Source organism: Trichomycterus rosablanca, chromosome 6 (genome assembly GCF_030014385.1).
Source record: "Trichomycterus rosablanca isolate fTriRos1 chromosome 6, fTriRos1.hap1, whole genome shotgun sequence".
Taxonomy (NCBI): domain Eukaryota; kingdom Metazoa; phylum Chordata; class Actinopteri; order Siluriformes; family Trichomycteridae; genus Trichomycterus; species Trichomycterus rosablanca.
The window spans coordinates 6,384,057-6,397,941 of NC_085993.1; the positions used below are offsets into that span (position 1 = coordinate 6,384,057).

General features: G+C 40.2%; 1 protein-coding gene across 1 annotated transcript; it reads right to left on the reverse strand.

Moving 5' to 3' along the window:
• Nucleotides 1-7,999: 7,999 nt before the first annotated feature.
• LOC134316709 (volume-regulated anion channel subunit LRRC8A-like) lies at nt 8,000-12,104 on the reverse strand. Its single transcript, XM_062997138.1, has 2 exons — nt 10,041-12,104; nt 8,000-8,627 (listed from the first exon to the last, which is right to left on the reverse strand). The coding sequence occupies exons 1-2, from the start codon at nt 12,102-12,104 to the stop codon at nt 8,307-8,309; spliced, it is 2,385 nt and encodes a 794-aa protein (XP_062853208.1). The 3' UTR covers nt 8,000-8,306.
• Between the last annotated feature and the right edge of the window lie 1,781 nt (nt 12,105-13,885).

The following is a 13,885-nucleotide window of genomic DNA, read 5'->3' on the forward strand; positions in this document are numbered from 1 at the left end:
TTATGTATCTATTGTGTTAAAACACAATACACTGGCTTAAGGTACAAGCTATTCATGTTTCTTTGCCAAATTCAAAGGTTTCAGATTACAGAGGATCTGATTTTTCAGCAACAATTGCCAACATGATAAATATACATACATACACACTATATGGACAAAAGTATTGGGACACACTTCTTAATTACTACATTTTAGTGTTGCATTTAGTCAATTGGTGTATAAAATTGCATGCAGTCTGCCTTTACAAACATTTGTGAAAGTGTCCTACAGCACTCACTGAATTGAAGAGTGATACTGTAATAGAAAGCCATCAATGCAACAAGTCAGTTTATTAAATTTCATCAAGTGGTATTATTGAAGAGTGGAAGCATTTGGGAACCACAGCAACTCGGCCACAAAGTGTCAGAGCACTTAAAGTTGCATAAAAGTCGACAACACTCCGCTGATTTAAAAACTGTGGAGTTTCAAACCTCCTCTGGCATTAACATCAGCACAAAAACTGTCAGTTAGAAGCATCACCAGCACAATGGCAGGTGTCAGATGGAGTGGTGTAAAGCATGCAATGGACTTTTGGAGCAGTGGAAATGTGTTCTGCGGAGTGACAAATCATGTTTCTCTATCTGGCTGTCTGATGGTGAACATTACCTTCCTGACTGCATTGTGCCAACTGTAAAGTTTGGTTTAGGAGGTATAATGCTATGGGGTTGTTTGTCAGGGGGTGGCCTAGGCCCATTTGTTCCAGTGAAAGGAAATCTTAATGCTTCAGCATATCAAAAGATTTTGGACAATTGTATGCTTCCAAATCTGTGTGAACAGCTTTGAGGGAGGCTTCACTATTCCAGCATGACTGTACCCCTGTGCACAAAGCAAGGTCCATTAAGACATATTTGGGTTTGTCCTAATATCGGTGTCTGACCTCACAAATGCAAAAAAATCCCACAGATACAGTCCAAAATATTGTAGAAAGCCTTTCAGAAGAGTAGAAGCTGTTACAGCTGCAAAGGGGATCAACTCCATATTAAAATATATATGGATTTAGAATGGGTTTAATCATAAAAGCTCCTGTAAATGTAATGTGCATGTGTCCCAATACTGGTCCATATAGTATGTGTGTGGATGAATAAATGGATAGATAGATAGATAGGCAGACGCCATCTCTGCAGCACTCCATAAAATCACGCTTTTACAGTGCAGTGGCAAGATGCAAAGCACTTGAGTTAAAGGCCACTAAAGCCTCTTTTCCATTGCACGATACCCTACAGTACAATATGGTACACATTCAATTTCAGAACCGTTTGTAACATACCAAATGTTTGGTGTCTGTTTACAGTTGCCCACGAGTATTCGTGGCAGCAGGAGGAATTCACTGAAAGTGAGGCTATAACAGACTATAACAGAGGCAATTACAAACTCTTAACAAAATGTACTCATTTTAAACAGGACACTTTTTGTTCGTCCCACTGTGGTTGTTGTGGTGTTGAATTTTCTGTTTACATTTTGTATGTTTTTCATGACATCGCTTTAATAAAATCTACTGCAGTTGGTTTGTAATGTGGTGCTTGCATAATCTCATTCCTGTGCCCATTCTGCTTGACAAGCCAGCACTGTTTCTCACCTGACCAATACCTACATTTGCAGCTGTATTGAATAAATATTAAATGTCAGAATGTTTTCTGGATTTACTGCATGCTATTGCTGCTTGTAATATTTTTTAATTTTATTAAAACATGTTAAAATAAGAGAAAACATGCATATAATTCTTTTTTCTCACAGTCAGTTATGCCCATTGCTTAATCTTTCATGATTTTGACACATAGGTAGTACGATATAGGTAGTATACTGTCAAACAAAAAAAATTCCCTTATCACTTACAATCTGGATATATCTAGATAATAGTGTCTATACTGTAAAAAGTCAAAAAGCAGTACTTATCATTAGAGTTTGTTTTTAGAAAGCTTAGTTTGGGTTCAGGAGTAGAACACTGAGCAGAAAAAAAGTATATCAAAAGCAACTGTAACAATAACTGCATTCACCCCTTTCGCACGTTTAAGCAGGAAAGGTTAAATAAAAAAAAACCTTAATCAAAAATATTTTACTTTATTTTTAACATGCTTGCCAAACAAGAAAATACAAATTGAAAGCATCTGCTGGGTTTAAGCTCAAAGCTCGGACCTGTAAACACAAGCAGTTTTTGTTACTAGGATTCACTGCATATAAATCAAATGCTTTTATTATAAAAGTTTATTGATTAATATATTAATACATAACACTAATGACAGAAAATACTTTAGCAAGAAATAATTTGCTATACTATTTATTCAGGGTATAGCTTGTTACACTATATGGACAAAAGTCTTGGGACAATCCTTCCAATTTTTGAATCCCTATATTCCAGTGTTAATTCCTAACAGGTATAATGAATCAATAATATCAATGATCAAGGAAATGAAATGCTTCCAACTTTGCAAAAACAGTTTAGGAAAGGCCCTCCAGTTCTAGCATTACTATGTCCCATGCACAGAGTAAGCTCTACAAAGACATAAAGCTTGGTTTAAAGAAACCACAATTAAGGCTTTCCTGACCAACATCAGTGCCCAGCTATACAAATGCTCTTTTGACTAAATGGGAACAAATTCCCACAGACACACTTTAAAGTCTTAAAGGAGAATCCTTCTCAGAAGAGTGGCTGTTGTTATAGCTAAGGATCACACATATCACACATAGATCACTGTTTTAAAAGCATTTGTTTTTAAATGGGACAAGCTCATAGTCATGTGTCCAAATACTTTTGATCATATATTGTAGTTGGAGCGTCACTTTTCCAGCAACTAAACCAGAAACTACTGTATTGCCTAAAGTATGTAATTTTTTCCTAATTCTCTCAATCAAACATAAAGAAATGTATTTAACTATAGTTCAAACAACAACGCACCAATGAATCGAAGGCTATATATTATATGGTAACAGGTTTTTTTTTTAATTCAACACTAAGCAGAATAAAAAGCACATTTTTCTGCAATTATGTTTAAGGTACAATACTGTGATATATACTGGTATAATGGTGTGGAACAACATGATTACATCGACCATCTCAAGTACAAACAATGCACTAATAAGGACAGTAGTGCTCAAACTCCTAATCAAAAAGATCCACAGCAGACCTCGATGGAAAAAAAAAAACAAATATTCAAATATATTTATAGAAGTTTACGCACAAGACTCAGGCTTTTAAAACCACAATGTTTTCCTGTGCAAACTTTTATTAGGAAAGATCCACTTTACCAGCAGCTACACCAGAAATTAATGCGCATTTTCCTTTAAATGCGTTTCTACAATGTTACCAGGGTGTGTGTTATTATTGTTCTATTTTCACATCATCTAACATGATGATACAGTGACTAAATGTGCCAGGACAGAACTGAACTGAAGATGAAGCGTTCCAGCAGGACCACGTTGTTTCCATGAATGGAAACGAGAAAGCAGAACGCGCAAAAGTTGGAAACAATGAATCAGATCGTATTAGCGCCAAAACGCGTATTTTTACAAACTGTCCTGATATTAAACTGGTTCTATAGAGTAAATACAGGTTCAAACAAGAGGCCAGAGAGCAAATAAGGAAGATGAGAGGACTTACCTAGAGAATGGAAGAGCAGGAGCGGGAATTCGGGGGATAAATCAATGAGAGAGGCAGCATGTCCTTGGGACTGCGGTGTAAAAGCTCCTTCCTGCCAACATCGCTCACTCTCTCTCTCTCTCTCTCTCTCACACACACACACACACACACACACACACACACACACACACACACACACACCCCACACACACACACACACACACACACAATAAAGGCCTGAAAGAAATAATGCACTTATTTAAAAAGTATGTTTGCTTACATGCTGAATCAAAATTCTGACCTGAACTGTTCCACAAAGCTGCTGTACATTCAGGTTAGTTCCCAATGACGTCATTGGGGGTACGAAGTGGGGCAGGGCTTCTCCGACCAGGTGTATTTGAGCAGTCATTCATGCGCCCATGATTTCATCTTTGGTGAATGGGTACCACTGTGGTGTGGCAGGTAGACTGGATGCTGGGGGGGGGGGGGGGGGGGGCAATTGTTGCGATGATGGCCAAGGTGACCCATTAATATAAATTAAAGCTTAAATAATTAACATAATAAGTAATCTGTCAGTTTGCCCTCACAAATAACTTTGAACATGGCGAGAGAGAGATCCAGCTTAACCATTAATCATAAAATGAAGTAAAGCCTTCACACTAACAATTTAATTCAGACTTCATCAGATAGCATTTTATTTTAGGTGCAGCAGATCCAGAATAAAGATTGGGGCATCGGGGCTGATGTGCAATGAATAAAGAAGTACAATGAAACATTTGGGGAGATACAATAAGTGCAATCACAATTCACAATTTAAAAATTATATTACTTACTTGTAATTTACTTGTAACTTATATGATTTTCCCCCCTTTGTAGATACTTGATGTTTAAATTTGGTCTGGGTGGCCCTAATTCTTAAGTTGCTCATTTATCCTGATTACTACGACGACTGAATGGCATTTCCCTTAATGACACGATGGAATTGCTCCGAACTGAGGTAATGGTAGTCATGGTGACGAGATCGTGACACCAGGTTACGTGTGACGCAAGCGTGTAAGTGCGAGCCCTCCCGGAACCCATTCAGATTGTATTGCAGCGCCTGCAGTTTGAAAAAAAGAGCCTTAACATGAGAGTCTATGAGAGCAATCCGGGGCGATTTTCAGTCAGCCTGAAGTCGCCCCAAAAGGGCGGTACTGTACGGAACACAACTCGACGCTGATTGGACTACGATATTCAGAGGCAAGACAGACTGTCCAGAACAGTCACAGCTGTGATAGCTGTGCCAGGACTTGGCCGACCAGGTGTATTTGAGCAGTCAATCATGCGCCCATTCTTTCATCTTTTGTAATTGGGCACCACTGTGGTGTGGCAGGTAGACTGGATGCTGCAGACCAACATCGGTTTTAGGGACCCAATTAGTGGGGCAGGGGACTGAACTAGTTATCAGAAGGTTGCTGCTTCAAGACCCACCACTGTCGGGCCCTAGAGCAAAGCCCTTAACCCTCAATTGCTTAGATTGTATGCTGTCACAATTGTAAGTCACTTTGGATTTTAAAAAACTGTCTGCTATGCCGCTCAGGTGGCGCAGCGGTAAAAAGAAACGCGCTGCAACCAGGGCTGGATTCTGAGAAGCGTCGTATCGAATCCAGCCTTGCTTTACCGGTTCGAAGCTGAGTGGCTATATGAGCAACGATTGGCCGGTTGCTCATGTGGGGGGTGGGACAAAGAACCGGATGTCAGAATGCGATTGCGTTCTCTGCCGGCTGATTGGAGTATGGAGCTCAAACGCTGCCATAAGTATCTGAATCTGAATTTTATAAATTTGAAATATTTAATGGCGTAATTTATAAATTTGAAATATTTCAATCTGAATTTTATAAATTTGAAATATTTAATGGCGTAATTTATAAATTTGAATTTTAACAATGCTTTTTTTGTGATTTGAACTTGTGAGGTGGTGAAATTTGCTGTTGAAAAATTTTCATTTCAAAATTACAACTTGCAATTTTCAGATTTTAAAAATTCAGATAAAAAGAATTCAGATCTCTCAGATTCAAATCTCAGAAATACGAATTCAAGCTTGAAGTGAAACATCCGGGTTTCCCAGGAAAAGTAAACTTTCCAGAGCGATCGAACGCAGCATTTAACCAATCACAGCGCTGCCTCACCTGCGTTCATGTCTGTGGAGGAGAAATGAATCCCAATGAGGAAAGTGCATCCAAAGTTCTTCAGATCCACAGTCAGCTAATTATTTATAGTTCTGGTAAATACTCAACGTGCTTTACGGCAAGTTTTATATTTTGCATTATGTAACGCTGGTGGCGTGATAACGCGCGGGGTAAGGTTAGTTAGCGTTAGCTAGCTTGTTGGTAGTGGTTAGCTAAGAGTTTTGCTTGGCATGAGCTGGTCTGAGTTTAGGAAGGCATGGATATTCCGTTGCTTGCACATATTAAAATGGGGAGTTCAGAAATGTTGTGAAACTTCTTTCCTGGTGTGCCGTATAGCACTTCAGAGTTCAGTCTTTACCTCATTTACCTAACACACCTGGTTCGACTCATCTGGTCAGTTGAGGTTGACACTTTGGATGCACTTACCTCATTGGGATTCATTTCTCCTCCACAGACATGAACGCAGGTGAGGCAGCGCTGTGATTGGTTAAATGCTGCGTTCGATCGCTCTGGAAAGTTTACTTTTCCTGGGATACCCGGATGTTTCACTTCAAGCTTGAATTCGTATTTCTGAGATTTGAATCTGAGAGATCTGAATTTTTTTTATCTGAATTTTTAAAATCTGAAAATTGCAAGTTGTAATTTTGAAATGAAATTTTTTCAACAGCAAATTTCACCACCTCACAAGTTCAAATCACAAAAAAAGCATTGTTAAAATTCAAATTTATAAATTACGCCATTAAATATTTTAAATGTATAAAATTCAGATTGAAATATTTCAAATGTATAAAATTCAGATTGAAATATTTCAAATGTATAAAATTCAGATTCAAATACTTATGGCAGCGTTTGAGCTCCATATTGGAGGCGCTTACACAGAGATGGGAGGGGGTGCCCTTAGGGTGTGTCTCTCCGCATGCAATGCTAGGTGGTGCCAAACTCGTCGATGTGTGGGTGGCAAAGATCCATCTGGCTGCTGCTCGTGTTTCGGAGGGGATACGGGTTAGCTTCAATCACCTCCGTCAGGGCAGGGTTCGGCATAGACAGAGAGGAAGCACGATGCTAATTGAACAATTGGATGCGCTAAAAAGGGGAGAAAAAGGGGTACAAAAAAAACAAACTGTCTGCTAAATGCTGAAAATGTAAATGTAAGTTGAACTGGCTGATCTAAATGGCCTCTAAGTACTATACATACCCCACTCAATTTACAAGCTGGCACCTAAGTGTGTTTCTCAGCTCTTCTGGAAATTCCTCACAGGGCACAGTTTGCCTATAAAACTATAACGCAAGGATTCTAAACCTTTTTTGGCCAGTGACCCCATTTTTAAGGCTCAGATTTTTCACAATGGTGCCTATGTGGTGCAGCAAGCTATTAAACAAACCCACCACTGCCCAGGGGAGAGGGTGGGGGGACTTCATAAGCATGTGCTAGGTAGTGGAATGGCATGTCCACATACTGTACCTTTGGCCATATAGTATATCACAGTATCTTGTTTATTCAGAAATAAAACCAGGTGACATACAGTAATGATCAGATTATTTGCATGCATGCAAAATGAAAGGACGAATAATAACCAGATGTTTACAGATGTTTATGTATCTCAGGTGGTACCTACACATACATGATTGTTTGGTGGAAATAGAAGGTGAGATGGCTGAAGTCCTGTGACAGATTGACACCCTGTCCAGGGTATTGATGCCTTGCTCCCAGTATTTTCCCCTCAAGCCGGATCTGCCATGACCATGACAAAAGAAAAACGGTTGAATAAAATCAAAATAAAATTCCATTTTGTGGCCAACCACAATTCTACTCCCCACTCTGGGTTACTACATGAATATGTTGGTGCCCAGGTGGCGCAGCAGGATATTCTGCAAGCACACCAGCAAGTTTGATTATCAGCTTTGCTACCAGTCGGCTGGGCGCCCCCTAGCGGGCACAATTGGCAGTGCCTGCATTAGACAAAATTGGTTACTAAAGTCTGCTGAATAAGAAAAGTCTCTTGGATGAGTGACGAAACGTATCTCTACAACAACTTTGTGGATTTGTGTACCTGGAATACGAGCATCCATCAAGAGATAAGAAAAGACCAGACTAAAAAGGGGGAGGTTAAAAAGACTGGCGACTGCTCAAACAGAATTGAAAGTGAGACAATACTTTCAATTTCGAGAATTGGATTTGACTAGATTGGTGGATACATTGGAAAAATCCAGAGAAAAGTAATTTTTATAGTGTTTAATTAAGTGTTATTACGTGTTTAATTGAATTTTCATGCAACATGAAATACAGAATTGCTAGATCAAGTGGTGAATGGCCAGACAGGATCCAGAACAGAATTTACTGCAAATAAAAAGAAAATCAAGAACACCAACAACAATTATTTAGTTGAAACCAGAACAGCAAAAAGAGCAAACAAAAGTGAAATAATACATCAAAGCTAGGAATAAGGAGTGTCATGTTTAGAGTTCATTCAGACAGTGCAGGTCAGCTTGTTGTCTCTATGACCTGAGTCACAGATCATCATGTTTCAACCAGCTGTATTGGCTGAACTGGCTGCATCAGTCTCATGTTGGCTCAGATTTTCTTTCTCAGTTCTTTGAAAGCACTCTTTGACGTCGGGAGGCAGAGTGTTTAAAAGCCCCATCTCTACTAAAAGTCCATTTGGTCTGAGTTTCAGACATTCCTCTAGTTCAGGAGCTAAACACTCCAGCTGGTTCTTCCTCAGGTCCAACAAAGTCAGGTTTGTCAACTTACCAACCTGCGCTGATACCGTTTTCAGGTTGTTATGATCCAGAATAAGAAGCTGAAGTGTCGTGCATTTGAAAAGCCCTTCTGGGAGAGCAGCAATCTGTGAGACGCAAAAGACAAAAAATTGTATATTTTTCACAAAATGCACTGTGCAACACTTCTATTAAGTGGACAGAGCAGTGGGGGTTTAGGAGGCCTAAAGCTATAATGGCTTTTATAGAAGAAAAAGAGCTTAAAATGCCAGAGCAGCATGGATCCTAGAAACCTAGGTTTAATCCTCGCCTCTGGTCAATTTCTGTGAGTAGCTTTACATGTAGCATGTTTTTGTCTTGTGTCTTTGTAAGTTTCAGACTAAAATACACAGAAAATGTACTGGCTGCTCATAATAACCCGATCATGTAAGGCGGTGAGTCAGTAAGGAGATTACTGCTCTTATCAGGATGCATTCCTACTTAGTGCCCAGTAAAATGCATTAATGAATGAAAAATTATTTATTATTACTATTAGACTACTGCACAAAATATTGGTTGTTTGACTTCTCCCAGGCTTCTGAATATTATATACCTTTAGCTGCCTAAAGAATAAACACGTTAGCCATGATGGCACATTTTTGCTATCAGTAACACTAAATTTGATCATTAATTCTGGTTTCAACATTAATTTGGGTGACAAACCCAAACCCTACAGTTACAAGGACAGACAAACAGAGCACACACATGTGGAAGGTAACAGAAATTAAGCTTTACCCATGCATACATGAATAAATATGGCAAAAGGAGGCATGGCATCAATGCGCCAAGACTACAGTATTGGGTTTATTTTTTGCATTTTTCCCAATTTTCCTCCCAATCTAGTCGTATCCAATTACTCGATTGCATTACGCTTCCTCTCTACCGATGCTGATCCCCACTCCTGATTGAGGTAAGCAAGACTGTCATACGCCCCCTCCGACACCTGTGCAGCTGCCGACTGCATCTTTTCACCTGCACGAGGCGAGTTCATATGCGGATCAGCTTTGTGTACTGAGAGCCACACCCTGATTAACGCATTTTTCCACCGACTCTGTGCAGGCGGCATCAATCAGCCAGCAGAGGTCATAATTTCCTCAGTTATGAGGTCCCTCTATGGCTTCCCACCCTGTATGAACAACAGCCAATCGTTGTTCATGTAGCCGCCCAGCCCAGTCGAATAGCAGAGCTGAGATTCCTGATGTATTCAAAATCCCAGCTCTGGTGTGCTAGCATATTTTACTGCTGTGCCATCTGAGCGGCCCATTCATTAATTTTTTTGCCCCAAATTAAGATTCATAGTAGATAATAGATTTGGACACATCAGAAAGAAAGTTTTATGACAGTTTTAGGAGAATTAACTAATTTGGATAAGCACAAGATGCAGGTTTGAGCCAAAATAACTGTAGAGCACTTTTAGGCAAAAATAACTTTAATTTACAAGGACAGTTTTGCTTTTCTTGGACTGACATTCCCCCTTAAATATTTTACATAGTTTTACTCACATTGTTGTTGGAAAGATTTAAAGTCTGTAGCCTCTCCATGTCCTGTATTTCATCAGGGATAGCAGACAGCTTGTTATGACTCAGATCCAGATGATACAGTCTACTGCACTGGAAGAGTTGTCCTGGCAAGCTGCTGATGAAGTTACGACTCAGGTGAAGCTGTCCCAGGGTTTTCAAACACCCAATGTGAACAGGAATGTGTGTGATGCTGTTGCATTCTAGCTTTAGCAGAAAAAGCCTTGGGAAATGCTGAAAGCTGACAATTTCTTCAATAGTTTTGAGATTGTTCCCTTTGAGGTCGATTTCCTGTAGGTTTCTGAGGTAGAAGACTGAACTCGGGATTCGTTGCAGGTCACAGTTCAAAAGCTCCAAGCAGGTCAGGTGTGACATAGCTCTTAGACTTTGGGCTGATCTGAATGGGGTTCCTTCATTGTCCACTAAAAGCTTCTGAATGGAGGGCACTGCATGTGTGATCACCCTGGGTAGGTAACTTATGCTGCACTTGATAAACAGAATCTTCAGTTCCTTGAGGCTGCGGATGCCACTGATGAATGCCTGCTTGTCGTCTGACAAAAGGCCTCCATACAAATACAACTCATTTAAGTTTCTCAAGCTGAAGATCCACCGTGGGGCTTTTTCTGCGTCTGTGAATTTTAGTCTCAAGATTCTTAGGTTCTTGGTGAGAAAGTCCAGGGCATTGTGGTCTACTGATGCAGGAGAGTTATCAAGCCAAAGCTCCTTGAGTTTACCAAGCTGAGTAATTTTCGGTGGAAGTCTCGGATCTAAAATTGATTGTAGTTTTAGAACTTCCAGTTCTTTTATCTCAAAAACAGCATCAGGAATGCCACTAAGTAGCATGAGGTGAAGCTCCACCTGCTCATTAGGAGTTTTCACCACTTTGGGGACTAATTTGTCCAGGGGCCAAATGTTATTTAGGTCCAGTTGACGCAATTTTCTTTCGCTGACCTCGGAGAGAAACACTGCAAATTGCTTGGACAGCAATGGATTGTACTTATCCAGCAGGTGAAATATGAAAGCAAAGTCATTTTTGACATCAGGAATGTCATTGTATTTGCTTTCTTCAAGCGTAACATCAAAGGAATACTGTTTAAGTGAATTCCTTATCATCCACAAAAAGCCATAAAAGCAAGCCAGAAAATACACCACCAAGAGCAACGTGTAAAAGAGGGAAAGAAACCAAAAAATGGAGGCTAAAGGGAAGATGCAGTGAAACACTTGTACTGGAATGAATGTATACAAATTCACCTTGCAGGCAACATCATGCAACATCCATGTAGACGCGTAAAGAACATAAATCAGTGTGAGAGTCGAAAGAATCATTTTAGCAATGATCTGCTTCATGTAAATGTAATAAACCATGTCTTTCCCCTCCACGTGCACCTTAAGCTTCTTGACCTTTTCAAATAAAGCTTTTGCTTGCTCTGCCTCCTTCTTGTTAAGGGAGCTGAGAAGATTCACTGCTATAGGTTTCTTCTCCCTGTCAGTAGCTGTCTCTCCATTAGAGTCACATAGTTTGGGGGTTGTCTGGTTGCCTCCTTGCTTTGCAGCGCATTCCGATAGGGCTCTGGTAGTCCAAGGCGAGTCACAACACTTCTGTAGGATTGCAACAAAATGCTGAAGCCTAGAACATGTGCTTGGGTATTTTAGCCAGAAGTTGCTCACTACAACCAAAGCCAGTGTCTGCACCATGACTAAATATGGAAAGAACTTAACAAACCAGCTCACGTAGTGTTCATAGCATATGGAATCAACATAGTTATACTGTTGCACGTCAAGCTTGTGGGTTCTAGGAAGGTGTAGGTAGCTGAATTGTGATTCCGACATGCTTTGATTTACAAATCTGCCCTCACATAGCCTGTCTGAAGTCGTTTGACATGGGACACATATGATCCTGTGCAATAAAAACTGTAGAGTCCCTCCAAACATGGCAATCATGAGCATTATAATGCAGAGATAATGACAGACGACATCCCACCAGGGCTGAAGAATGCGGTACAATGAAGACCCACGAACAAAATGTTTTGCATTCTCTTCACTAAGCATTGTAGCAGCCTACACACAAAAAAAAAATCAGTGTGTTAATGTTTAGTTAGCAATGGCACAGTACTGAAAATTTGTTTAGTGGGAGTTTTTTGACAGAAAGGGTTTTTCCATGTTTAGAATCTAATAAAATCTCATTTGGCAATAATTTAATATGGTTTACATGCACTTTAACTGAATAACCAAGAGACAACATGAGTCATATAACCAGCATGTTTGTACATTATACGGCCATTTGTACATTATTTGGTTCTCCTAATTGATGTGTTCAGGTGTTTCAACCACATCCAACGCTATAAGTGTATAATATCAATTTCAAAAATATATTATATGCATTAAACTTCATGGCAGCTGTTTCAGCATCCCAATCCAAAACCTTTGGGATTAATTAATATAGATGTGTTCTGGGTAATGGTCCTGCTAGATGATTGAATACAATTATTGTGATGCCTAAAAATAAACGCTGTAGTAAAAAGTGCAAATACAATGATCAGCCATAACATTAAAACCACCTCCTTGTTTCTACACTCACTGTCCATTTTATCAGCTCCACTTACCATATAGAAACACTTTGTAGTTCTACAATTACTGACTGTAGTCCATATGTTTCTCTGCATGCTTTGTTAGCCCCCTTTCATGCTGTTCTTCAATGGTCAGGACCCCCACAAGACCACTACAGAGCAGGTATTATTTAGGTGCTGGATCATTCTCAGCACTGCAGTGACCCTGACATGGTGGTGGTGTGTTAGTGTGTGTTGTGTTAGTATGAGTAGATCAGACACAGCAGCGCTGCTGGAGTTTTTAAACACCTCACTGTCCCTGCTGGACTGAGAATAGTCCACCAACCAAAAATATACAGCCAAAAGCGCCCCGTGGGCAGCGTCCTGTGACCACTGATGAAGGTCTAGAAGATGACCGACTCAAACAGCAGCAATAGATGAGTGATTGTCTCTGACTGTACATCTACAAGGTGGACCAACTAGGTAGGACAGTGAGTGGACATGGTATTTAAAAACTCCAGCAGTGCTGCTGTGTCTGATCCACTCATACCAGCACAATACACACTAACACACCACCACCATGTCAGTGTCACTGCAGTGCTGAGAATGATCCACCACCTAAATAATACCTGCTCTGTGGTGGTCCTGTGGCAGTCCTGACCATTGAAGAACAGGGTGAAAGCAGGCTAAAAAAAAGTATGTAGAGAAACAGATGGACTACAGTCAGTAATTGTAGAACTACAAAGTGCTCATATATGGTAAGTGGAGCTGATAAAATAGACAGTGTGTGGAGAAACCAGAGGTGGTTTTGGCTGTTATGGCTGATCGGTGTATAATCAATGTTTTATATACTGCGTGAGGGCCCTCAGGTGGCACAACATTTTATTACACTGACCAACCAATGATGTGATCTGGGTTCAGATATCAATGATACAATAGGCTAGCTGAGCATCTGCACAGACATGATTAGCTATGTCTGTGGAGTGGTAGCTCAGTGGTTAAGGTATTGCACTAGTAATCACAGGCGCCAGGTTGCCACTGTTGGGCCCATGAGCAAGAACCTTAACCCTCAGTTGCTCCAACTGTATTCAGTCAAAATTTGTGAGTCGCTTTGGATAAAAGCGTCTGCTAAATGCTGCAAATGTAAATGTAAAAGTAAGCTATGTCTGATGGCCAAAGCCCTGTGATGCTTTGGTGACCTGTCTGGTGTATCCCAATGAAAGTGCACCTGCCGCAACCCTGACCAGGATACAGGACACCTAACAAGAAATACTATCCAAATCT

Excerpts from the sequence above, each read along its gene's own strand:
- LOC134316709 (XM_062997138.1), bottom strand. The coding sequence starts at position 12,104 with ATGCTTAGTGAAGAGAATGCAAAACATTTTGTTCGTGGGTCTTCATTG. Across the intron at positions 8,628-10,040 it reads TAAATCTTTCCAACAACAAT|ATTGCTGCTCTCCCAGAAGG; the intron begins GTGAGTAAAACT and ends TGCGTCTCACAG.